General features: G+C 48.9%; 1 protein-coding gene across 1 annotated transcript in view; it reads left to right on the top strand.

The window, feature by feature from the left end:
- Positions 1-26,734, top strand: part of LOC132591435 (sodium/hydrogen exchanger 6-like) — a 51,114-nt gene that overhangs the window by 11,164 nt on the left and 13,216 nt on the right. The window contains exons 5-10 of the mRNA XM_060270012.1: positions 187-299; positions 8,310-8,415; positions 9,072-9,213; positions 11,536-11,641; positions 24,609-24,697; positions 25,964-26,077. Of these exons, the coding sequence (XP_060125995.1) occupies positions 187-299; positions 8,310-8,415; positions 9,072-9,213; positions 11,536-11,641; positions 24,609-24,697; positions 25,964-26,077 (670 nt within the window). The remainder of the gene's footprint in view (positions 1-186; positions 300-8,309; positions 8,416-9,071; positions 9,214-11,535; positions 11,642-24,608; positions 24,698-25,963; positions 26,078-26,734) is intronic.

The following is a 26,734-nucleotide window of genomic DNA, read 5'->3' as shown; positions in this document are numbered from 1 at the left end:
ATTACCTTACTTGATTCAAGTTTATTTTAATAGCCATCTTTTTTTTTTTTGTTACAACTTAATTGTATCGGACCGGATTGATGTGTAGGGCCTTTAGGCTGCCTAGCGATATTGGAAGGCAGTAGACAAATTAAATGAGAAATGAGAAAATGTGATTACCTGTCCACGTTCCTGTTGAATCACCAGGTCGATCATGTATGGCTGTGTTTCTCTGATGAAGGTGATGGGACAACTCGGAGGAGATTTCTACTTTACCGACTGCCTCTTGTTCGGCGCCATTGCCTCCGCTACGGATCCAGGTGTGTTGCAGAGTTGGGCCAGATCTTCCACGGAAGATCTTCCTTGGATCCCGGCTGTTCTTGGGTTTTTCTGTCTTGCTACTGTGTTGTTGTTGTTTAGTCGTTTAGTCGTGTCCGACTCTTCGTGACCCCATGGACCATAGCACGCCAGGCACTCCTGTCTTGCACTGCCTCCCGCAGTTTGGTCAAACTCATGTTCGTAGCTTCGAGAACACTGTCCAACCTGTGAGGAGTAACAAGTAACCAAAGGGTTAACTGTGTACTGTGCACCTGACCACTGAGGAAGATATCATGTTACAGAATGTACTGGAAGTGTTTTCTTTGTGTAACAGTTGGTTTCGATTCTGCCTGGGAGACGGTCGCAAAATGTCTGCGAGCTCACCAGGTCGTTTGTTGTTTTCTCTGTAAAATAAACTTCAGTAGTTATTAGAACACCTCGGACTCTGTGTGTTCTTAAGAGGTTTTTTATCCAACGGCTATACAAGCTACCGCTGTGCGTGAGAAAGGAAAAGAAGAACTCTGCTATATTTTACTGCCAAGCCCGGGTCTACGGAGCAGAGACGCTAGAGAAAGCGTGCCGGGCGGCATTTAGTGGCTCCTAATTGAGTCATAAATAACTCAAAGGAGTCCTATATTCGTCACAGGTTATGGGTAACAGGTTATAGGTCCTGAACCTAATCAATCACCAAAGCCATAAAAGGTGATTGCAGCTGTGAAAGCCTTGGAGAAAGCCGGAGTAAAAAGCTAGCTCGAGAAACCTGTTTTTTGCAGTCGGCAATTAACAGATGCACTCGCTAGCAGAATGTCGCTGGACTGGAGGCTGGGATCCGCAGTCTACCCGGAGGAGCAACGTTAGCTATTCTGAGTGAGTACAGTACAGTGCTGGACACGGAGCCCGGGGGTAGACAAGATGGCGGAGCAGCTCCAGGAGACGTTTGTCGTGCCGTTCCAGAGGCTGAATGGCGACAACTATGCAGAGTGGAGAGAAAGGGCAAGAATGTGGTTGCTGGGAAAGGATTTGTGGACTTGTGTGTCAAATCCCCCAACCCCTGCCGCTGATAATTCAGCAGCTGAAGTGCAGAGATTTGCGGCAGAAACCAGGAAAGACAATAAAGCTCTGTGTGCCATTGCCATGAGCTGTGATACTACCCAACTGCCCTATGTGCAGAATGCTGCAAATGCTAAGGAAGCCTGGGACAGTTTGGAAAGGGTTCATCAGAGAAAAACAGCTGGAGCTAAGCTGCATGCTATGAGGCATCTTTTTGAGTTGCGACTGAGGCCAGGACAACCCATAAAAGAGCACATTGGCAATGTGATTGATGCATTCCATAGGCTGCAGCGGCATGAGCTTGTTTTCAAGGAGAAGGAAAAAGTTTATATCTTGCTGTCTAGTCTGGGAAACGTCTATGAGCATTTGTGCCTAACGTTTGAGGCCATGCCTGATGATGAGCTTACGTTAGCTTACGTTTCTGGTCGTTTGGCGGATGAGGAACAGCGACGCCAGAGAGAATCGGCTGAGAAGGGGGGCCGTGGGCGCAGAGAAACCAGTGGGGGTGCAGTAAAAAGCACTGAGGAATCCACTGTGAGTGCGTGCGCAACAAGGCTTTGCTTTCGGTGCCAGCAGCCGGGGCACGTAGCGATATTTTGCCCAGCTCCGGAAGCGGCCAAGGTCACGGTGCCAGGCAACCCAGCGGACGTGGTCGTGGGACCAGCCAGCAACGACAAGGCAGAGGACGTGGGAAGACTACAGATAAGCCTGTCAGCCAACATCTTTCTGCTGCCTTAGCAACGGTTAGAAACAAAGGACAGGACAGTTTCACTTTTATTGTCGACAGTGGAAGCAGCCATCATCTTATGCCACCTTCAGGAAGGATCCTGAACTGCAGGCCACTTGAAGAAGAAAAAAGCCTGCAGCTTGCTGATGGTTCTTATGGAGCAATTAAAAGCAAGGGTGTTTTTTATATGCAATGCTTAGACACTAACCTTGATGTTTATGTTGTACCAGGCATGAAGAATTGTCTCTTAAGTGTGTCTTGCTTATTGTGTGAGGGCTTTGAAATAAGTTTTGCCAATGGTGTTTGCAAAATTGCCAGAGATGGGGCTGAGCTGGTAAGTGTTACTGTTGGGTCTGATGGTCTGTTTGTCCTAGATGGGAGGGGGCAAGCAGGTGGAAGTAACATTGGTGATGCTCAGGCTAAAAGCGCGAATACCCCTAAGGGCACAGAGGGCGCTGTCCATAAGGATTGTATTCATGCTTGGCACAGGAAATTTTGTCACATGTCTTTTCCTTATGTGAAAAAAGCCCCTGATTTTGTCAAAGGTTGCAGGTTCAAGCCATGTGATAAACACCTGCAGTGCCGCGCATGTGCGAAAGCGAAGACGAAGAGATGCTCTTATCCTAGGTCTGAGAGGAAGAGCACAAAACCATTCCAGTTAGTGCACATGGATATTTCTGGGCCTATGTCTACGTCAAGTTTAGGTGGTTCAAAATATGTTTTGTGTCTTCTGGATGATTTCAGTCATTTCTCTTGGGTCATAACATTGAAAGAGAAGGGGGAGGCTGCCAGAGTGATACAAGAGTGGGTAGCCGAAGTAGAACTACAGTTCTCCCTCACTGTCCAGTGTTTCCAGAGTGACAGGGAGGGGGGGAGTTTTTGAGTGCAGAACTACAAGGGTTCTTCCGCAGCAAGGGAATCAGACACAGGAAGACCGCCCCTTTTAGTCCACAAGAGAATGGTTTAGCTGAAAGAAAATTTAGAACACTGTCTGAACTGGTAGAGGCAACGTTGTTTGATGCAGGACTACCCCAGAAGTTTTGGGGGGAGGCTTATAAATTTGTGAATTACTGTTCGAACCGCGCTTTTAATTCAGTTGTGGAAAACACACCCTACTACATGTTGTATGGCAAAGTTCCGAAGGTGCACTATTTCAGAACTTTTGGGTGTGAGGTGTGGGTTCTAATTCCAAAGCAGAAACGCAGAAAGGGAGGATCAAGATCCAGGAAAATGATCTTCTGTGGCTACGAACCAAACTCAAAGGCGTGGAGGTTTGTGCCAGCAGAGGGGGACCAAACCCACATTCACATTAGCAGGAGTGCTACGTTCTGTGAACAGGAGGGCTGGAGACGCATTCATGCTAACCCCGAAGTTCTTCTTGACTGGTCTTCAGGTATTGACCAGGAAGAGGAAACTCGGGTGGCTGATGCTGGAGTTCCAGGTGCTGCAGGACCAGATCCAGGTCAGGCAGCTGGTCCAAGTGGTGTAGCTCCTAGGGAAGTGAAGCAAGTAGTCAGAAGCGCACCGACTTCTCCCCAGGTCAAGCCTGGGAAGTACAGCAAACGTGGTAGGTCACCCACATCACCCAAAGCAAGCCCAGAGGGGGCTGCAAAGCGTAGTAAGTCTCTTGACAGTGCTGCTAGTCCGAGAGAGCCACAGTCAGAGACAAGCAGTTCAGATTTAGAGGGGGAGGATGTGGGACCAAGGCGTTCAAAACGCACCACGAAAGGTAAACCACCTGAAAGGTTTTCAGCTGTCAGTGTATGGGCGAACCTAGCAGTGTGTGAGCCTGAAAGCTTTGAAGAGGTGCAACAGTTGTCAGTAGAGGAAGCTAGTAAGTGGAAAGTTGCAATGGAGAAAGAGTTGAACTCCATGCAATCTCTTGGTGTGTATAGTCTCACACAGTTGCCAGAAGGTAAGAAAGCAGTCAGTTGTCGGTGGGTCTACAGGTTGAAACCCACAGTGACTGGAGAGCCTCAGTACAAGGCTAGATTAGTGGCTAGAGGTTTTACTCAGAAGAAAGGAATACACTACACAGATGTGTTTAGTCCGACTTCGAGATCGGAATCTTTCAGGATGCTTTTAGCGACTGCAGCGCAGAGAGGCCTAGTGGTCAATCACTTTGATGTGGACACTGCTTATTTGAACTCTGACCTTCAGGAGGAACTGTACATGTTGCCTCCTCCAGGGTTTAAGAGTGAAGTGCCAGGTCAGGTGTGGAAGCTGCACAAGTCGATCTATGGTCTGAAGCAATCCGCTAGAAACTGGAATTCGTGTCTTGATTCTGTTTTGGATAGCCTAGGTTTCAAGAAGAGTCTAGCTGACAGTTGTCTGTATCTCAGAGGTGAAGGAGAACAGCAAGAACTGTTACTGGTCTATGTAGATGACCTGATCTGCTTAGCTAAGAGCCAGATGCAAGTGCAGAAGTTTGCAAAAGAGCTAGGCAAGAGGTTCAAACTCAAGAACCTAGGTGCAGTGAAAGTTTATCTAGGTGTGCAGATAGACAGGACTGAGGATGGAAGTTTTTTGCTCAGTCAGAAAGGCAAGATTGAACATTTGCTTGAGAAGTTCAGAATGTCTGACTGTAAAGGAGTCAGAACACCCATGGAGACAAACTTTGTGAAAGAGTCACAAGTGAAGGACAGAGTAGTGTTTGAGAGTCCTGAAGTGTTTCAGTCAGCGCTAGGAAGTCTGTTGTATTTGTCACAATGGAGCAGACCAGATATTGCTTTTGCAGTCAATTTGCTCAGTAGAGAAGCTTCGAAACCTAGCGTACATGCTTGGAATGGTATTAAGAGAGTGCTTAGGTATTTGCAGGAAACCAAATAGTATTGTTTGGAGATGTCAGCGCAAGGTGAGCCACAACTCACTTGTTTTGCAGATGCTGATTGGGCCAATCAGGAGGACAGGAAGTCAGTGACTGGTTTGGTAGTGAAGTTTGGAAATGCCCTGATTGGTTGGCGGTCGCGCAGGCAAAGCCTAATAGCTATGTCTTCCACGGAAGCTGAATTCTGTGCGTTGTCTGCGACATGCACTGAGTTGGAGTACTACAGATGTTTGGTCCAGGAAATCTGGGGTGATTGTAGCCAGCCCATCACTGTTTGCGGCGACAATCAACCATCTTTGAGACTGGCAGAGTCTGGACAGTTCAAGGCCAGAACCAAACACTTAGACATCCGCTTCCGAAACGTATGTCAGAGCATACAGGTAGGCTTGGTGAAGTTGAGGTATTGTCCAAGCCAAGAGAACATAGCAGATGGGTTCACAAAACCCTTGAGTTTCCAACGTCATGGGGAATTATGTGAAGGGTTGGTTTTGGGGTAAGTTTGGATACCCAATGTCCCCAGTGTTCAGGTGAGAGGGGGTGTGAGGAGTAACAAGTAACCAAAGGGTTAACTGTGTACTGTGCACCTGACCACTGAGGAAGATATCATGTTACAGAATGTACTGGAAGTTTTTTCTTTGTGTAACAGTTGGTTTCGATTCTGCCTGGGAGACGGTCGCAAAATGTCTGCGAGCTCACCAGGTCGTTTGTTGTTTTCTCTGTAAAATAAACTTCAGTAGTTATTAGAACACCTCGGACTCTGTGTGTTCTTAAGAGGTTTTTTATCCAACGGCTATACAAGCTACCGCTGTGCGTGAGAAAGGAAAAGAAGAACTCTGCTATATTTTACTGCCAAGCCCGGGTCTACGGAGCAGAGACGCTAGAGAAAGCGTGCCGGGCGGCATTTAGTGGCTCCTAATTGAGTCATAAATAACTCAAAGGAGTCCTATATTTGTCACACAACCATCTCGTCCTCTGTCGTCCCCTTCTCCTAGTGCCCTCAATCTTTCCCAACATCAGGGTCTTTTCCAAGGATTCTTCTCTTCTCATGAGGTGGCCAAAGTATTGGAGCCTCAGCTTCAGGATCTGTCCTTCCAGGGAGCACTCAGGGCTGATTTCCTTCAGAATTGATAGGTTTGATCTTCTTGCAGTCCATGGGACTCTCAAGAGTCTTTTCCAGCACCATAATTCAAAAGCATCAATTCTTCGGCGATCAGCCTTCTTGATGGTCCAGCTCTCACTTCCATACATCACTACTGGGAAAACCATAGCTTTAACTATACGGACCTTTGTCGGCAAGGTGATGTCTCTGCTTTTTAAGATGCTGTCTAGGTTTGTCATTGCTTTTCTCCCAAGAAGCAGGCGTCTTTTAATTTCGTGACTGCTGTCACCATCTGCAGTGATCAAGGAGCCCAAGAAAGTCAAATCTCTCACTGCCTCCATTTCTTCCCCTTCTATTTGCCAGGAGGTGATGGGACCAGTGGCCATGAACTTGGTTTTTTTGATGTTGAGCTTCAGACCATATTTTGCGCTCTCCTCTTTCACCCTCATTAAAAGGTTCTTTAATTCCTCCTCAATTTCTGCCATCAAGGTTGTGTCATCTGCATATCGGAGGTTGTTGATATTTCTTCCGGCAATCTTAATTCCAGCTTGGGATTCATCTAGTCCAGCCTTTCGCATGATGAATTCTGCATATAAGTTAAATAAGCAGGGAGACAATACTACTGTAGCCCCCCTATATTAGGGATATGGGGGGCTAAGCCATACAATCAGAATTATACTATAGGATCAGATTTAGCTCAATAACACAATTGGCAAACCTCTCCCTTCACTACAAGAGTGGAGATCGCTTTTTGTTTTGTTTTGTTTAATGATTTCTATTGAACGATCCATCTTTTTTTAAAAAACATAATTACAACTAACAAGATAAACACCAAATAAACGATCAATTAACCCCCTCCCCACGACTTCCCCCCAACTTCCCTTCCTGGTTTCTTACACATTCATTTCTCCTGCTTATTATTCATTTTTTCTTTTTTTCTTTTTTTTTTTAAAAAGACATCTTATTAAATTTCCCAATTAAACACATTCAAACAATAACAAAACAAACAACAACAAACATAATTTATTTTGTTCTTTTTTTTAAAAAAAGACATTTTATTAAATTTCCCAATTAAACACATTCAAACAATAACAGAACAAACAACAACAAACATAACATAAACATAACAAACGCAGAATTTTTCTTCTAACCATCTTATCAATTATAGAATCATAGAATCGTAGAGTTGGAAGAGACCCTAAGGGCCATCCAGTCCAACCCCCTGCCGAGCAGGAAACACCATCCAAGCATTCTTGACATATGCCTGTCAAGCCTCTGCTTAAAGACCTCCCAAGAAGGAGACTCCGCCACACTCCTTGGGAGCAAATTCCACTGTCGAACAACTCTTACTGTCAGGAAGTTCTTCCTAATGTTTACGTGGAATCTTCTTTCTTGAAGTTTGAATCCATTGCTCATTGAAACCTTTCAGCCTCCCCTATATGACATCCTTTTATATATTTGAACACGGCTATCATATCACCCCTTAACCTTCTCTTCTCCAGCTCCCTAAGCCGTTCCTCATAAGGCATCGTTTCCAGGCCTTTGACCATTTTGGTTGCCCTCCTCTGGACACGTTCCAGCTTGTCAGTATCCTTCTTGAACTGTGGTGCCCAGAACTGGACACAGTACTCCAGGTGAGGTCTGACCAGAGCAGAATACAGTGGTACTATTACTTCCCTGGATCTAGACGCTATACTCCTATTGATGCAGCCCAGAATTGCATTGGCTTTTTGAGCAGCTGCATCACACTGCTGACATAAACCTCCACATCTACAACACGGGCAAAACAATCCTGGCATCTCTACACTGAAGGGTTGCTGTCAATGTGTCTGAGATAATTCCTACAAAGAGCTATGAGTACTTAGGCGGGTGATGATGATAAACACAGGAAATGAAAAAAGGCCCAGAAGAACTTCCTGACATTAAGAGCTGTTCAACAGTGGAATTTGCTGCCAAGGAGTGTGGTAGAGTCTCCTTCTTTGGAGGTCTTTAAGCGGAGGCTTGACAGCCATCTGTCAGGAATGCTTTGATGGTGTTTCCTGCTTGGCAGGGGGTTGGACTGGATGGCCCTTGAGGTCTCTTCCAACTCTACGATTCTATGATTCTATGCTAGGTTGGCAGGCAGAGCAAAGGGAGCTTACCCCGTCGCGGGGATTCGAACCGCCGACCTTCCGTTCGGCAAGCCCTGAGCTCTGTGGTTTAACCCACAGCGCCCCCCGCTGTATTGCTGGTAACAATACAAAATTCTGGCAAGAGCCTGTTGGTCTGAATTTCATTTTCAAACGTTCCTTTCTTGTCTTGTTGGACAGTGACGGTACTTGCCATTTTCCACGAGCTTCAGGTGGATGTCGAGCTGTACGCCCTTCTTTTTGGCGAAAGTGTCCTCAATGATGCAGTTGCCATCGTCCTGTCTTCGTAAGTTCTCTGTCGTCTTTCTCAAAGTTCAAGTAAGCGACATTTCGCAGGAGCCATTACAGATGTCATCTGGGAAGCCTCCATAGCTGCCAAGTCTCCCGTTTTCCCCGGGAAATCCCCGTTTTCCCAGCTGTTCCTAGCTGAAAAAAACGGATTTTTTTGTTTTCCCCCCGGTTTATTCTGGCGCGGCGGCCATTTTAGAACTGGGTGGAGCATGCTCGGAAGCGGCTTTCGACGCTGCTCTGCCCAGTTCCAAAATGGCTGCAGCGCTACTTCCGGCCTGCTATTTCCGGCCCGGTCCCTTATTTCTCTGACAGCAACTTGGCAGGTATGGACTAGATGGGCAATTGGTCTGGTCTAGCAGGTGCTTCTTGTCTTCTTATGACCTCAGGGTTCCATATCCCTGTCCAAACTAGACACCCAAATTCCCCATTCTCACCTGCACCCCTTTGATCGGCAAGGCAAGCAAGCATTCCCATGCACCTGTGCTTAGGATAAAGACTTTCCTTGCTTGTCAATATTGAAGATGCTGCTCTCTGTTGCGGAGCTGCCTCAGTTGCCCTGATGTTGAGCAGGGCTTTCCTGTCGAACCCAGTTGCCCTGCAATGCACCGGAAGGTACGCTAATAAGAAACATTTGTGTCTGTTTGCATCCAGCTCGATCGTCGCCTACCAACCAGCAGGAGACAACAGCCACACTTTTGATTTGACAGCGATGTTCAAGTCCATTGGGATTTTCCTGGGGATCTTCAGCGGATCGTTCGCCATGGGAGCGGCAACCGGAGTGGTGACGGCGTTTATATCCTTTTAGTTCAAGGCGTGAGACTTGCTTTCTAACCTTACCTTCCAAGTCCCGGACTGCAGAATCCGCGACCGGCAGCCGTGTGGCACCGGAAGTTGCGTCGGCGCGACTTCCGGTGTCGCTCCGCCCATCTCTGGGCACCAAAAACGGCGGCCGCCGACACCGGAAGTTGTGTCTATGCACTTCCGGGCATGCGTAGGTGCGACTTTTGAAGCCGGCGGCGGCCATTTTTGGCGCCCATAGAAGGGCAAATCGGAAAGGAAAAAAATGGCCGCCGGCAGGAGAAAATAACGGAGGAAAAACGGGAGACGAAGTGATACGGGGGGCCACCGGGAAAAGGTAAGTAAAAACGGAGGTTTCCCGGGGAAAACGGGGTACTTGGCAGCTAAGCTTCTACCGGTAACTGCTTCATGTCTCTGCAAATTCGAACCATTTTTCTTCAGCATAATACACGGGGGTGTAACTTTGGGAGGCGGCCAAGGTGTAGTTTTCAACGTTGTTAACAGCTTGGCTGAAAAATGTAAAAAGGACTACGCAACCGGGGAGAGGAGAAGGTGGAAGAGGAATGGAAGAAATTTAGAACTTACTATAAAAAATATTGTAGAATTGATGTATGAGCAGAATTAGAAGCGATTGTGATTCTAGGCACAAATACAGGATGGGAGACACCTGGCTTGAGAGCAGTACATGCGAAAAGGATCTAGGAGTCTTGGTAGACCACAAACTTGACATGAGGCAACAGTGTGATGCAGCAGCTAAAAAAGCCAATGCAATTCTGGGCTGCACCAATAGGAGTATAGCGTCTAGATCAAGGGTAGTAATAGTACCACTGTATTCTGCTCAGGTCAGACCTCACCTGGAGTACTGTGTCCAGTTCTGGGCACCACAGTTCAAGAAGGATACTGACAAGCTGGAACGTGCCCAGAGGAGGGCAACCAAAATGGTCAAAGGCCTGGAAACAATGCCTTATGAGGAACGGCTTAGGGAGCTGGGTATGTTTAGCCTGGAGAAGAGAAGGTTAAGGGGTGATATGATAGCCATGTTCAAATATATATGAAAGGATGTCATATAGAGGAGGGAGAAAGGTTGTTTTCTGCTGCTCCAGAGAAGTGGACACGGAGCAATGGATTCAAGCTACAAGAAAGAAGATTCCACCTCAACATGAGGAAGAACTTCCTGACAGTAAGAGCTGTTCGGCAGTGGGATTTGCTGCCAAGGAGTGTGGCGGAGTCTCCTTCTTTTGAGGTCTTTAAGCAGAGGCTTGACAGGCATATGTCAAGAATGCTTTGATGGTGTTTCCTGCTTGGCAGGGGGTTGGACTGGATGGCCCTTGAGGAAGAATATTCCACCTCAACATTAGGAAGAACGCCCTGACAGTAAGAGCTGTTCGGCAGTGGGATTTGCTGCCAAGGAGTGTGGTGGAGTGAGTCTCCTCCTTTGGAGGTCTGGCGACCATATTAATAAATTCATTCATTACAGTTAGTAAGGCTCAAGGATGTGGACAAGGTGCTTGGAGAAGTCAGGGTGAATACTTGTTGTTTTTTTGTATTTTGGTTAAAAGATAAAATGCTAGGTATAATAAAATGAAGAATTCCATAGAGGGCAAGATCCAGGTTTGGGACAAGTACTCTTTGGTGATACCAGTGTTTCTCCGAAAAGAAGACACTGTATTATATTTATTTTTCCTGAAAAAAACCCACACTATGGCTTATTTTCAGGGGATGTATTATTTTTTCCTCCTCCTGCTGCCGTGGCCGGCATTGCTGCTGCGCCTATCACTATGTCCTGACAGTAAGAGCTGTTCGACAGTGGGATTTGCTGCCAAGAAGTGTGGTGGAGTCTCCTTCTTTGGAGGTCTTTAAGCAGAGGCTTGACAGCCATATGTCAGGAATGCTTTGATGGTGTTTCCTGCTTGGCAGGGGGTTGGACTGGATGGCCCTTGGGGTCTCTTCCAACTCTAGGATTCTAGGATTCTATGATTCTATGAACTTCCTGACAGTAAGTGCTGTTCGACAGTGGAATTTGCTGCCAAGGAGTGTGGTGGAGTCTCCTTCTTTGGAGGTCTTTAAGTGGAGGCTTGACAGCCACCTGTCAAGAATGCTTTGATGTTTCCTGCTTGGCAGGGGGTTGGACTGGATGGCCCTTGAGGTCTCTTCCAACTCTAGGATTCTATGATTTTATGGGTAAATAATCTACATACATATATGACTGTCCTTCGGGGCCTGAATAATCAAATTAGGAGATTCCTTGCTTCTTGCTCTGTTTTTCTCTGCTGGATATTTTCATCCACTTGTGTCTTTTCCTTAACCCCTCTGCCACGTCACCAAATTCACCAAACTCCGCGAGTTCCAGCTGCTGGAAACGGGCCTGTTTTTCCTGATGTCTTGGAGCACCTTTCTCTTGGCCGAAGCTTGTGGCTTTACAGGTAAGCCATGGCCTGTCGTCTGGTCTGTGTGTGTCGGCTTGCTTGATGCGATGTGGGCGATAACGGTTATTATACAGAGTCTTAGAATCGGAGCTGTGTAGAGTTGGACGGGACCCCCGAGGGTCATCCAGTCCAACCCCCCTGCAATGCAGGAATCTCAGCTAGATCATCCCTGACAGATCGCTTTAAAACACCCAAGGAAGGAGAGTTTGCCACCTCCTAAGGGAGACTGTTCCGCTGTTGAACAGATCGGATCGTACTATCAGAAGGGTCTTCTTGATGTTGAGTCGGAATCTCTTTTCTCGTCATTTTAAGCCATTGAAATCCTAGAATCCTAGAGAGTCCACAAGGGCCATCCAGTCCAACCCCCTGCCAAACAGGAAACGCCACCAAAGCATTCCTGACAGATGGGTGTCAAGCTTCTGCTTAAAGACCTCCAAAGAAGGAGACTCCACCACACTCCTTGGCAGCAAATCCCACTGTCGAACAGCTCTTACTGTCAGGAAGTTCTTCCTCATGTTGAGGTGGAATCTTCTTTCTTGTCGTTTGAATCCATTGCTCCGTGTCCGCTTCTCTGGAGCAGCAGCAAACAACCTTTCACCCTCCTACATTTCCCCCCTCTATATCAAATGGTTTTGATTTTATAGCACTTCAACATTTTAAAACATCGGCGGCGTCTGTCTCTCGAGACCCTCGACACGTGTACATTTTATTTTATTTTCTCCATAAAAAGGCATTTATAAAATCTTTTGAAATCCTACAATCCTAGAGTTGGAAGAGACCCCAAGGGCCATCCAGTCCAACCCCCTGCCAAGCAGGAAACACCATCAAAGCATTCTTGACATATGGCTGTCAAGCCTCTGCTTAAAGACCTCCAAAGAAGGAGACTCCACCGCACTTCTTGGCAGCAAATTCCACTGTCGAACAGCTCTTACTGTCAGTTTGAATCCATTGCTCCGTGTCCGCTTCTCTGGAGCAGCAGAAAACAATCTTTCTCCCTCCTCCATATGACATCCTTTCATATATTTGAACATGGCTATCATATCACCCCTTAACCTTCTCTTCTCCAGGCTAAACATACCCAGCTCCCTAAGCCGGAGACTCCACCACACTTCTTGGCAGCAAATCCCACTGCCGAACAGCTCTTACTGTCCTTATCCTCTTATTGAGCTCTGTGTCAAATTTCAAAGAGATCTGATAATTGGTTATGGAGGAAAGAAACCTTGGAGTATGCTGGGAGATGTAGTTCGGGGGGGGGGATCGCAAAAACAAACAAACAGGCACCTGGGGGGGAAAATGCGATTGCGCCGATCCAAGTGGCAATTGCAGAACCGTTCGCGGGCCGGATCCAGAGGGCAATTGGGCTGGATCCGGCCCACGGCCTGTGGTTTGCTGGCCCCTGACCTAAAGGAACCAAACGACAAACTCCATTCAGCGCTACGCCAACATTTATTTGAGTCCTACCTTCTGGAACAGGAGAAAGCAAGCTTGCTCCATCTTCCATAGGGCAGCCCTCAATATATTTGAAGGTGACCTTCAAATCTCTTCCGAGTCTCCTCTGGGCGAAACACGCCTAGCTCCCTCAACCGTTCCTCATCAGGCTTGCTTCCCAGACCATTGTTTATCTCGGTTGCCCCTTCTCTGCCAACCTTCCAGCTTCTCAATATTCTTCTCAAATAGTCAGGCAACGGAGGAATTTGTTGGGCCTTATATTCCTGGCAGAGTTTGAGTTCTATCAGACGTCGGGGGAGTTGAACATTAGTTAGTTGAACACCTCAACATTAGGAAGAACTTCCTGACAGTAAGAGCTGTTCGGCAGTGGAACTTGCTGCCAAGGAGTGTGGTGGAGTCTCCTTCTTTGGAGGTCTTTAAGCAGAGGCTTGACGGGCATATGTCAAGAATGCTTTGATGGTGTTTCCTGCTTGGCAGGGAGTTGGACTGGATGGCCCTTGGGGTCTCTTCCATCTCTAGGATTCTATGATTCTATGAAGTCTCCTGTTACTATTATATATATACTAGTATCTTGAAGCCCGTTAAAATAACGGGTGCTAGAACATATGTGGTGTAAACTTTGTGAAAGAATCAGTGCATCACAGATGATAAAGGAAAAAGGGAACTGAACAACTGTGGCACGTCCAAGAGAACCAATGCCATTTCTAATAGAACAGGGAAGTTTTAGGCCAATCCTATTCATTTTCAGTTTTCTTTTCTGATGTTTCCTGCTCTTCCTCTAAAAAGCTATGGCCATGTAATGCCATGTGTGTGTTTTCCAAAGAAGGAAAATTTCCTCTCAGAAATATTCCTAAACTGCTTCTCTCCTGTCACAGTGGCCTGGGTGGGCTACTTCAGAGTAACGACTCCACACAGCTCTGCATTTTATCCTTTTATTGGTGCTGTGTATTTACAGTGCTAAAGGCAGTGCTATTTACAGAGATTGACACATCTTATCCGTCTTCTTCAGTACCTCCGAATGGAGGTTGGCGCGTTCTCCTCCAGCATAAAAGCTTGGGGAGACCCAGCCTCTTCCCCCGAAGTTTCTTGCGCAATTCCGGAGTCGGTGGGATTGGCCTTCCCCCCTTGCTCCCCCCTTCCTGTCCCACCTTGGGCAGTGGCTCTGCTACCTTGCCTGAGCCTCGGACACCACTTCCTGCTTCTCCACTTGAGTCGGAACTCTCCCTGCTTTCCCCAGCGCTCGGAGATGGGCTGGATCTCAAGATGGGAGGGACCTCCCGATATCCCCTGTCCCTCACATCCACCCCCCTCCCAGGCCCCCCTTCTCCCCTCCCTAGGGGCCCCGAGGGTGCCGGGGACGACTGAAAACCTCAAAAATCTGTGTTGTCGGAGCCCGTGGGCGTGAAAACCTCCCCCCACTCCAGCGAGCTTCCTCCTTCCCCCTGAGAAGACGGAAAGCCCAAAAAGTCTGTGGCATCAGACTTCCGGTTTGTCGCCCGATCTGGCCGGCGGGGTTTGTCTCGAGCGCTGAGACAGCCCGGCTTTGCTGAGGGGGGGGGGAAGGCTGCGAAAGCGCCGCAGCGCCCCAAAAGAGTTCCAGATAGAGAGTTCTGGAAACAAAGCTCCAGCGGTGCCCCATTTTTTAGCGACTCCCCGATCCTTTGGTGAGCTCTAATAAGAGCCCCGGAGCGAAAGGGTTGTAGTCGCGGGGGCCATTTTGGAGAACAGCGTTACCTCAGCAAAGTGAAGCTTCGAGTCCGGTGGTGGTGAGCGGCAGATTCTTCCAAATTCGTAGATTCGGAAAAATTGGAACCCGTGAGTAAAGCTTGAATATATTATATTACGATATTGGATTACAATTTGGCAAACGGGAGTAAGGGAAAAAACGGAAGCCACCTTCTCCCACTGATTGATTTAAGAAGCAGTGTAACAAAAAGGGAGACCAGTGCCGACGAAAAGCAGTATATTATCTGAATTCCTTCAGAGACTATTTTATAGAATCACCTCCGGAGGCAGGGTACAGGGGGGAGAGTTATTTCAAGGTTAATATTCCCTGCACTTCAAGAAAGGGAGAGCCTCTCTCCACCCCGAAATCGGCAGCCCGGAGAGGACAGTAAGCTGTTTGCGAAGATGGATGTTAACAAGGATTTGATACTTAAAAACTCTTTGACGGACTGTTTGAAACAATTTTAAAGTTGAAGTTATATATTGCGGATTATATACAGTTTCCAGTTTGGATTTGTGACAATATATGTCTTTTATAACCATCGCCTGGCTTTCAATCCTCACTCCACCCACACTAAGCTGGAAAAATGACAACGAAAGAACATATATCAGCGTTCAAGGACAAAGTGATAAGACTCTTATGGGAACTCAGAATAGAGACGCACAAGACTCAGCAACAACTGTTGGAAATAAACCAAGACTTACAGGAGCTCAGAGAACGGGACTTACCAAATGAAAAGAAGCAAGATCTGCAAAAAGAGGATTTGGTTAAAGAAAGAACACAAGAATTACAGGAAAAGGTCTTAACTGGAAAAAGGGTACAGGATGGGAAATGGCTGTATGATCTGAGCGACGGGAAAAAGGAAAATCAAAAGAATAAAGATGGATCACAGGAGTCAACAATGCAAGAGTCACAGGAGAGACAGAACACCCATGAGAAAAATGGACGGCAAAGAAGAAAAGGAGACTGGGGAGGGGGAGATAGAGGAGTTTGGATTTTGAATCAGGTTAGGAAGGGGGTGGGTTGAAGGAAGATTGAATATTTAACTATTCAGGATAGACAAAAAGGACTGATAACTGGACTGACGACTTTGGAACTTGCTGGACTGGAAGGGAAAGGCCGTGACCGGGGTGGGGAGGGGATGATAACGATGTTTAAAAATTTGTGAAAGTAAGAATAATAAAGAGGTTCTTTGGAGGGGGAAAAAAGATAGGCTGGTCAAAAAAAAAGGTAATGAGTAGATTTGATTATGAAAAGATTCGGAAATATAAATTTAGTTTGATTAAGAGGATTTAAAAATTGGGATAGCTTTTATAATATAAGGTAATTTTTCTTTTTTTCTGTAGTAATAGAATGGGATTAAGAATACTGCTAAATAAGAATTGAAAATGGAAGTCGGGATAGGGGGGAGGTTTGGGGAGGTCCTTTTTCTTTTATTTTTTCTTTTTATTCCTTTTTACTTTTTAGTTCTATTTTTTCCTTTATTTTTTCTTTTTTTTCTTTTTTAGGGGGATCCCTCCATTTTTTTCTTCTTCTTTGGTTTTCTCTTTTTCTTTTCTTTTTTTTCTCTTTTCTTCTTCTGTTTGGAAATTGGTTGGACGGATGCCCCCCCTTCGTTCTCTCTCTTAGAGCCTCTCGGTGGCAGGGGGGGCCCTGGGGAGGGGAGGGAGGGGTGGGGGAGAAATTCAACTACAAAAGGAAACACTGCCGGCTGCCTGTCTTTCGGGAGTCCCTCTGGTGGGAGGAGAGGGCTCTGGGAGGGTGGGCGGAAGCCAGTGGTAAATATGTTATGTAGTAGCTCTTTTGTATGCTTGTCTTTTTTCCTTTTTTCTTTCTATATTATAAAATCAATAAAATACAATTTTAAAAAAATAAATAAAAAAAAAGTCTGTGGCATCAGAGCTGGTGGGAGTAAAAATCTGCTGCCAGTCCTCCCCTGCCTCTGATGTGGTGAACCTCGGAGAAACCCACACCTCTTCCTCAGGATCCTCAAACTCCGCTTCCCACCTCCATGGAGAACTGCTCTCTGTGCCCTCTTCCTCCGGCCCTTCCCCCTCTCCATCCCTTTCCATGTGCCAGGGCTTGGGCCTGTGGGGGAAGAGGGCGTGGAATTCTTCCACTAAGAATTCCTCCTGTATTTCCGTGGCTGGTACCCATTCATTCTGGGACGGCGGGGCATCCTCCCACGCCATGAGGTACTCCAGGCCCCCCACCCCTCTTCGTGAATCAAGGATGGCCGTGGCTTCATTGAGTTGCTCCCTGCCTCCCCTCTCCCCCCCTCCCTCGGGGGGCTGTTTGCTGCCTTGGAACCGGCTGCTTTCCCTGTACGGCGACAGCAGCGATCTATGAAATACTGGGTGCACCCTCATGTCTTCCGGCAGTTCCAGCCTGAAGGCTACCGGATTGACCTGTTGCGTGACCGTGAAGGGGCCCAACCTTCTGGGCGCCAACTTTTTGCACCGCCCTCTGGTGGGAAGGCACTCAGAGGACAACCACACCTTGTCCCCCACCATGATGACCTACCCCGGTCGCCTGTGGCGATCTGCCCCCTTCTTGTACGCTTCCTTGGCCCTCTCCAAGTGCTCTCTGAGCTGCTGGTGCACCATCTCCAGTTCCTCCGCCCAATCCTCTGCCTGTGGGCCCTCCTCCTCCCTCTCCCTCTCTGGGAAAGATCTGAGGTCGCGCCCGTAGTTGGCCTTAAAGGGCGACACCCCTGTAGAGACGTGCACTGCATTGTTGTGGGCAAATTCTGCCAGTGGCAGGCGATCCACCCAGTCCGTTTGCCTCTGGCTGACGTAGCATCTCAGGTACTGCTGCAAAATGGCGTTGACCCTCTCCGCCTGTCCATTGGTCTGCGGGTGCCGGGCCGTCGACAAGCTGACCTCCACCTGCAGGAGGTTCATGAGCCGCCGCCAGAGCCTGGAAACAAATTGGCGGCCTCGGTCCGAAATAACCCTTAAGGGTAATCCATGCAGTCTGAATACGTGGTCAACGAACAGTTTGGCCGTCTCCTCTGCGGAGACCGCCCTGGCACACGGTATAAAATGACACATTTTGGACATGAGGTCCACCACCACCAACACTGCGGTCTTGCCCCTGGACGAAGGCAGGTCGGTGATGAAGTCCATGGACACTACTTCCCACGGCCTGTGCGGTGTGGCTAATGGCTCCAGCAACCCTGCTGGTGCTGCTCTGACTACCTTTGCTCACTGGCAGGTGTCACAGCCTCTTACATAGTCCCGAACATCCTCCCGCACCCCTGGCCACCAGAAGTGTCTCATGACTAAGTGAGTGGTCTTGTCCCTTCCAAAATGACCCGCCGTTGGGTTGTCGTGCATCTGCTTGAGGACCTTACCTCTGAGCTGGGTGGTGGGCAGGTACAGGGCTCCCCTGTAAAAAAGCAACCCCCTTCGTTCTGCAAAGTCTTTGGCTTGCTCCCTCCCCCCTCGCAGATCTCTGAAGATGCGGGTGGCGAACTCATCTGCTGCCGTCAGTGCTGTGAGTTCTGCCTCGCTCACCACTGCTGCTCCGCAGGACCATGCCGACGGGGGAAACACGTGTCGGGGTGCTGGTGGCAACTCCTCCTCCATGTACTCTGGCTTGCGGGAGAGGGCATCCGCCCTGACATTCTGCTCCCCCGGTATGTAGTGGATGGAGAAGTTGAAGTGCGAGAAGAACTCTGCCCACCGTATCTGCCGCTGGTTGAGCACCCTGGCTGTTCTCCAGAACTCCAGGTTATTGTGGTCCGTGCACACCTGAATGGGGTGCTTGGCGCCCACCAGGAAGTGTCTCCAGTGTTTAAACGCAGAATGGATCGCCAAAAGTTCCTTATCAAACACCGTGTAGTTGCGCTCTGGCTGGGTCAGCTTTCTGGAGAAAAAGGCACAGGGTCTCCACTCTCTGTTGGCATCCAGTTGCAGTAAGACCGCGCCCACCGCACGGTCTGAAGCGTCGGTCTCGACGCGTAGGGGCGCGTCCTGCACCACGTGGAACAGGTTCTGGTCTGAGGCGAACACCCTCTTGAGGCCTTCGAACGCTGCTTGCGCCTCCGGTGTCCACCTGAACTTCTGTTTGCCTCTCAGGCAGTCAGTGATGGGAGCCATAACACGAGAGAAGTTCTTGATGAACTTCCTGTAGAAGTTGACGAAGCCTAGTAGGCGTTGGGCATCTTTGCGCGTCCTGGGGCTGTGCCAGTCCAGGATGGCCTGCACCTTGTCCTTGTCCATCGCTAGCCCCTTGTCTGACAGCTTGTAGCCCAGGAAGTCCACCTCCTTGGTGTGAAACTTGCACTTCTCCAGCTTCACATACAGGTGGTGCTCTTTCAGGCGCTGCAACACCTCCCTGACATCCTTCACATGCTGCACTGGGTCATTGGAGTAAATAAGGATGTCATCCAAAAAGACCAAGCAGTTCTTGAAGAGGAGGGTCCCCAGTACGTGGTGCATGAAGGCCTGGAAGCATGCTGAGCCCCCTTGCAAACCGAAGGGCATCACCAGATATTCAAAAGAGCCCAGCGGCGTGAACATCGTGGTCTTCCACTCATCGCCTTCCCGGATCCTGATCAAGTTGTACGCCCCCCTCAGGTCGAGCTTGGTGAAGATCTTGCCCCTGCGTGCCGCTGTCAGCAGATCGTCCACTCTGGGCATTGGGAAAGCCACCGGTTCCGTCATGCTGTTCAGCCTTCTGAAATCAACCACCAGGCGGCGCTGTTGCGTGTCTTTCTTGTCCACCCAGAAGACCGGGCTGCCCCCTGCTGCCTTGCTTTCTCTGATGAATCCCCTCTTGAGGTTCTTGTCGATGAAGGCCCGCAGATCCTCTAGTTCCTGATCTGACATGGAGTACAGCTTGGCTGGGGGTAGCGTGGCCCCTGGCACCAGGTTGATCTGGCAGTCAAACGACCTGTGGGGGGGGGGTAGGTGGTCGGATTCCGCTTCGCTAAAGACCTCCTGCAGGTCCCAATATGGCTTGGGAATCGCCTCTCCCCCCCTTGACGTGCATGGTGGCCACCGTGGCTATCGGTGGCCCCTCCCCTGGTTGGCGCTGCATGCAATGTTCCAGACAAAAGTCCGATCCAAACGTGATGCATCTCTGGTGCCAACTGATGGAGGGGTCATGGCGCGCCAGCCAGCTCATGCCCAAGACGATGGGGGGGGTCTGAGATGGTGGTGACGTTGAATGCCAGTGTCTCTGAGTGCCGTCCCACCGTCATTCTCATGGGGGGGGCCTGATGGGTGATGGCCCCTCCCAGCAACTCCCTGCCGTTAATGGTGGAGACGTGCAGGGGAAAGTCCAGCTGCAGAAGTTGGATCTGGTGCGCTTCTGCAAATTCCCTCGAAAAAAAGTTCGCTGACGCTCCCGAATCTATCAGACCCAGGACGGTCAGGGGGTACCCATTTGGGAGTGCTAGCGTCACTTCTAGAACCACCCCTGCTCTGGGGTGGGTGGGCTGGCGCTGCTCCTCGCCGTGCGGGTGGGTGGGCTGGGGCTGTTGTCTGCCGATTGCGCCTGGCTGCTGCCCCTTGTCTCCTGCAGCCAGGCTGTCTCGTTTCCCTGCTGTGGTGCTGCGTCAGTGGGGGAGGGCACCACCGTTCCCGCCTTCCCTTGCCATTCCCTGCGGTGGGGGCAGTTTCTGACGAGATGCTGAGGGGAGTTGCAGAGGAAGCAGTTCCCGCCCCTTCCCTCCTTGCGTCTTGGCGCCGCTGGGGTTTGAAAAGCCCGCGCGCGCCCGCGCTATCAAGTTGCATGAGTTCCTGGTCTGCCCCGGCCCCAGGCGTGGCCTGGGATGGCTGTTGGGGGAGTGGCTTCTCCTGCGACCGTGGGAACCAAGGCCGTGTTGCGCGCGTTGTTTGCTTGTCGTTCCACCGAGATTCCTGCCTCACCCCCACCGCCAGAGCCGCTTTACTCAACTCATCCATATTATTGGGCTTCGGACCTCTCGAGAGCTCGTCCTTCACATCAGCATGCAGTCCCAAATAGAACGCAGCTTCCATTGGAGGCGAGTGAAGCTCCCACCCCAGCTTGTGCACCAGCATGGTGAATTTAGCCCAATATTCGCGAACTGTCATTTTTCCCTGGCGTAAATTATGAAGTTCCTCTTTGGTATGGTCCATATGACTGTCACTCGCATGCATTACTTTTAAAGCTTCTATAAATAATTTGACATTCTTCATGCAAGGGTTTTTTGCCGCGATTAACGGTCTGAGCCACTCCCTTGCTGGTCCGGTCAGATGTTCCACTATAAACGCTACTCTGTGCGCATCATCAGGGAACTCATCATTGTGCAGCTCAAGGGCATACAATATCTCAGTCTCAAAGCCCTGATATTCCCTTGGGTCCCCGTTGAACTTGCTTACTAGGGTCCCCGCTCTCCTTCCCGGCAGCACTTGGAGTTGGGCCCCCTCCCCGCCCTTGTTTTTCTCTGCATCCAACTTGTTTTGGAGCTCCACTGCTAGCGTTCTTAACTGCTGCTCTTTATCCTGTAGCGATCTCACCTGGTCAAGGAGATTCTGCCTCTCCTCCTGGCTTTTCCGCGTTTCCTTTTTGGCCGCTTTTAATTCTCCCTGTGCCTGTACCGCCAGTTGCTGCAGCTCCTGCTGGGCTTGCTCCGCTAGCTGCCGCAATTTCTTCGCCTCTTGCGCGCTCATTCCGGCAACTCCAAAGTAGCCCAAAAAAAGATTCGGAGGTAGCTGTCACAGTGGCCTGGGTGGGCTACTTCAGAGTAACGACTCCACACAGCTCTGCATTTTATTCTTTTATTGGTGCTGTGTATTTACAGTGCTAAAGGCAGTGCTATTTACAGAGATTGACACATCTTATCCGTCTTCTTCAGTACCTCCGAATGGAGATTGGCGCGTTTTTCTCCAGCATAAAAGCTTGGGGAGACCAAGCCTCTTCCCCAGACGTTTTTTGCGCAATTCCGGAGTAGGTGGGATTGGCCTTCCCCCCTTGCTCCCCCCTTCCTGTCCCTCCTTGGGCAATGGCTCTGCTACCTTGCCTGAGCCTCGGACACCACTTCCTGCTTCTCCACTTGAGTCGGAACTCTCCCTGCTTTTCCCAGCGCTCGGAGATGGGCTGGATCTCAAGATGGGAGGGACCTCCCGATATCCCCTGTCTCTCACATCTCCCATCCCACCCCACCCCCATTTAAAGGCTAGCCTAACATTGGGGGTGGAGATGGGAGGTCGCTCCAGTTCAGAGTCAGTGGAGAATCCGTGTCAGGACTTCGCAATCCCCAGTCAAACGCGGGACGAAAGGGAGCTGGCAATACAATTCACTGGGATTTTCCTTGCATTCCAAGTCCGCCAAGTGGGCCGTCTGGAGCGCTCTTACCAGGAAGTAGACCCCACATAACACAGGGACTTACTCCTGAGTAAACGCGTGCAGGCTTAAGCCAGGCTCAGTCTCCTCCCCCTCACACACACACACCCACTTATTTTCGCTCCTCCGTCTCCTGCTCAGCCCAACCAACCGGCCAGAGCAGACCGTCCTGCCCTGCTCCGCTGCCGCCAACGAACAACACACGACTCTCAAGCTCTGACGGACTGATTGGCTAACTGAGGCAGGGAGGTTTAGGGTTAGGGTTTGGGTTAGGGCTGCCCATGGGGCACATGCGCAGTAGCGCAGACACAGAAACACAGGGACTGGATGCAGAGACACAGGGACTTTATTATATAGGACTAGTGTATTTCAGCCCGTTCAATAACGGGCGCTAGAACATCCTGGGACCTGTCCTTGCTGTCGGCGGCAGGGGGACAGGAACGGAGGAGGAGAAAGCGCTGCTTTCTCCTCCTCCGTTCCTCTCCCCCAGCCGCCGACAGCAAGGAGACATCCCAGGGTTCGCAGAACCCCCAGGAAGGAGAAAGGCTGGCTACTGTTTGCGTTCCCTCCATTGCTGCGTACTCTCCATCCTCCCCTCTGCATCGCAAGCCGCTTTTCTTTGTTCCGCTCTTTCCTCCATTCATCCTCCGGTGGAGGCAATTCAAACAGGAAGGAACTCGCCCCCTTTCCCCAAACTGACACGCTCTACCCTTTCATCTTCCTGGGCCTCTCTAGGAGCTGCAGCTCGTTCTTCTTAACCCTTAGAGAGCCAAGCTGAAGAGCTGCGTCCGCTGGGAGCTGCGGCTTGCCGATATTATCTCATGCAAAACCACGTAAAAAAGCGTGGAGGTTTCCCCAGAGTCTTTCAGGAGGATTGTAGGAAGATAGTGTGTCTTCAGCCCGTTAAGTAAACGGGCGCTAGAACAGATGAGAGGAGCGGCGGGGCCGCGGCGTTCCCTCCCTCTCCCGAGGAGCGCCACACGGTGTTGGGCAGCTGGGCTGGCTGAGTGGGTGGGTGGGGGCACCCTCTCTTGACGGAGGCAGTTCCGCCGACGAAACGGTAGGCAGAGGGGTGGGGGGGACTTGCTGCTGTCCGCCGGGAGCAGCGGTTGGCAGAGGGGGGGAGAGCGCGCGTGTGCGTGTGTCTCTGCCTCCAATCCCTGTGTCCCTGGGGCACATGCGCAGTAACCCAGGGACACACGGGACAACTGGATGCAGAGACACTTGCACTTTATTATATAGGATATATCTCCTTTTTCTAACATATTTGGTGTGGCACAGAAGCCTGCAGTGAAACAGGTACCCTGTTTCTCATATTTTAAGACATACCCATAAAATAAGCCATAGCAGGATTTTTAAGCATTCAAGGAATATAAGCCATACCCCGAAAATAAGACATAGTGATAGGCGCAGCAGCAATGCCGGCCGCGGCAGGAGGAGGAGGAAAAAAATAAGACATCCCTTGAAAATAAGCCATAGTGGGTTTTTTTGAGGAAAAAATAAATATAAGACATGTCTTATAATATGAGAAACACGGTATATCCTCCCCCATCCCCTTAAACCAGCAATCGGACTTGCAGTAAAAGACGGTCTCTTTAGTTCCTGTGGTTCGGCGAGCCCAGACCTGCCCAGTCGACTGTTTCTATGCCATTCTGTATGAGGAAAAGCCCATGTTTGCAGCACTGAATGAAACACATCTCAGTCCCATGTACTTTGTGCCAGTTTTATTTTATTTTAAAAAATATTTTTATTGATTTTCTAAAAAAGGAACATAGCATAAAAAGAAAGATACAGAAAAGAAAGAAAGAAAATCATAATAACAATTATAAACATAAAAATAAAATACATCCAAATGCATCACATTCAGGGAACCATATTCTTGTACTTTAACAATGTAATACCCCTTAACCAAATTATGCTTCCCTATAATTCCTTTACACAATTGACTTTCTCCTTCCCCCCCCTCCACATTTCTCTTCATAACAAATATAGCACTCTCTAATTCATTTCTTCATTCTTCATTCTAACCCACTCATTACATACACTATTCCAGTCCTATTTTGAAACACAGACATAAGATTCCACCTCAACATGAGGAAGAACTTCCTGGCAGTAAGAGCTGTTCGGCAGTGGGGTTTGCTGCCAAGGAGTGTGGTGGAGTCTCCTTCTTTGGAGGTCTTTAAGCAGAGGCTTGACAGGCATATGTCAAGAATGCTTTGATGGAGTTTCCTGCTTGGCAGGGGGTTGGACTGGATGGCCCTTGGGGTCTCGTCTAACTCTAGGATTCTATGATTCTATGATTCTTAATAAAAGTGTTTTTCAGCACTTTTTTCAATTCATTCTAAATCTTTCCCCAGAAGTCCTTAACTAATGGGCAACTCCACCACATGTGATAGAATGTTCCTTCCACCTTTCTACATTTCCCAGTCCCATGTACTTTGTGCCAGTTTTAATTGAATTCTCTGCCTCCAGGTGTTGTAGCTGTGTTGTTTTGCGGCATCACTCAGGCGCATTATACTTATAACAACTTGTCCGCTGAGTCCCAGGACAGAACTAAACAGGTGAGTCCTCTGTCCAGGTGGTGCCTCTTTCATTCTCCTTCAGATGTTTTACCCCTTCGTGGATCAATGCCTTGTTGTGGCGAAGGGGCTGGAATAACTCGGAGAACTCCCAGAAGTGCAAGCTGGATTTCGAAGGGGCAGAGGAGCCAGAGACCAAATAGCAAACATGCGCTGGATTATGGAGAAAGCTAGAGAGTTCCAGAAAAACGTCTACTTCTGCTTCATTGACTATGCAAAAGCCTTTGACTGTGTCGACCACAGCAAACTATGGCAAGTTCTTCAAGAAATGGGAGTGCCTGATCACCTCATCTGTCTCCTGAGAAATCTATGTGGGACAAGAAGCTACAGTTAGAACTGGATATGGAACAACTGCTTGGTTCAAAATTGGGAAAGGAGTACAACAAGGTTGTATATTGTCTCCCTGCTTATTTAACTTATATGCAGAATTCATCATGCGAAAGGCTGGACTAGATGAATCCCAAGCCGGAATTAAGATTGCCGGAAGAAATATCAACAACCTCAGGTATGCAGATGACACAACCTTGATGGCAGAAAGTGAGGAGGAATTAAAGAACCTTTTAATGAGGGTGAAAGAGGAGAGCACAAAATATGGTCTGAAGCTCAACATCAAAAAAACCAAGATCATGGCCACTGGTCCCATCACCTCCTGGCAAATAGAAGGGGAAGAAATGGAGGCAGTGAGAGATTTGACTTTCTTGGGCTCCTTGATCACTGCAGATGGTGACAGCAGTCACGAAATTAAAAGACGCCTGCTTCTTTTAATTAAAAGACGCCTGCATAGACGCGACTTCCGGTGTCGGCCATTTTTGGTGCCCATAGATGGGCGGAGCGACACCGGAAGTTGCGTCCACACACTTCCTGACATGCGTAGAAGCGACTTTCGAAGCCGGCGGCCGCCATTTTGGGTGCCCATAGAAGGGCAAAGCGAAACCGGAAGTTACGTCGATGCAACGTCCAGTGTCACACGGCTGCCGGTCCCAGAATAATTCTTGCAAAAAGGTATTGATGTGGTGACTTAAAGTCAAAGGAACACTAAATATTGATCCATTTCAAACTACCAAACTACAGTAATTATAAAATCATCTCTCTGGCAGTAATTATAAAATCATCTCTCTTTTTTGGCCCAAATAAATTCCCTGCCCAGACATTTCACTTAGGGACATACTTGTTGTCTATACTATGTTGACATGTGTCACAGCTATAATTGATATTCCTTCTCTCTCCCCCTTTTTTTGTGTACTTTAGTTGTTTGAGCTCCTCAATTTCTTGGCTGAAAACTTCATCTTCTCCTACATGGGCCTTACGCTGTTCACCTTCCAGAATCATGTGTTCAATCCAACTTTTGTCGTGGGAGCTTTCGTATCCTTTTGTTCCAGAAGAGGGGAAGTCGCCTTTTGCCATCTCCCCAATAAGCAGATGTGGAATGGGGAGAAACCTCAGATATAACCTCAGATCTATATAACCTCAGATATATGCAACGTACACAATAGCGTACGTTGCATAGGATAACAGAATGGAAAAGGAACGGGAACCATATCATTCCACCTTAAGGAAGAAATGATCGCTGTTTACAGCTGTTGAGCGTTGCAAATTTTTGCAGCAGTTCTTAGAGGTCATTCCATAGGCGTATGTCACAATCCATAGCTGCCAAGTCTCCCGTTTTCCCCGGGAAACCCCCGTTTTTACTTACCTTTTCCCGGTGGTCCCCGTATCACTTCGTCTCCCGTTTTTCTCCGTTATTTTCTCCTGCCGGCGGCCATTTTTTTCCCTTTCGGATTTGCCTTCTATGGGCACAAAAATGGCCGCCGGCGGCTTCAAAAGTCGCATCTACGCATGACCGGAAGTGCGTAGACGCGACTTCCGGTGTCGGCCATTTTTGGTGCCCATAGATGGGCGGAGCGACACCGGAAGTTGCGTTGACGCACTTCCGGTCATGCGTCGAAGCGACTTTCGAAGCCGCCGCCGGCCATTTTTTGTGCCCATAGAAGGGCAAAGCGACACCGGAAGTTACGTCGA

This window comes from Zootoca vivipara, chromosome W (assembly GCF_963506605.1).
Source record: "Zootoca vivipara chromosome W, rZooViv1.1, whole genome shotgun sequence".
Lineage (NCBI taxonomy): Eukaryota > Metazoa > Chordata > Lepidosauria > Squamata > Lacertidae > Zootoca > Zootoca vivipara.
The sequence above is the reverse complement of the archived record's forward strand: the minus strand, read 5'-3'. Positions and strand labels throughout refer to the sequence as shown.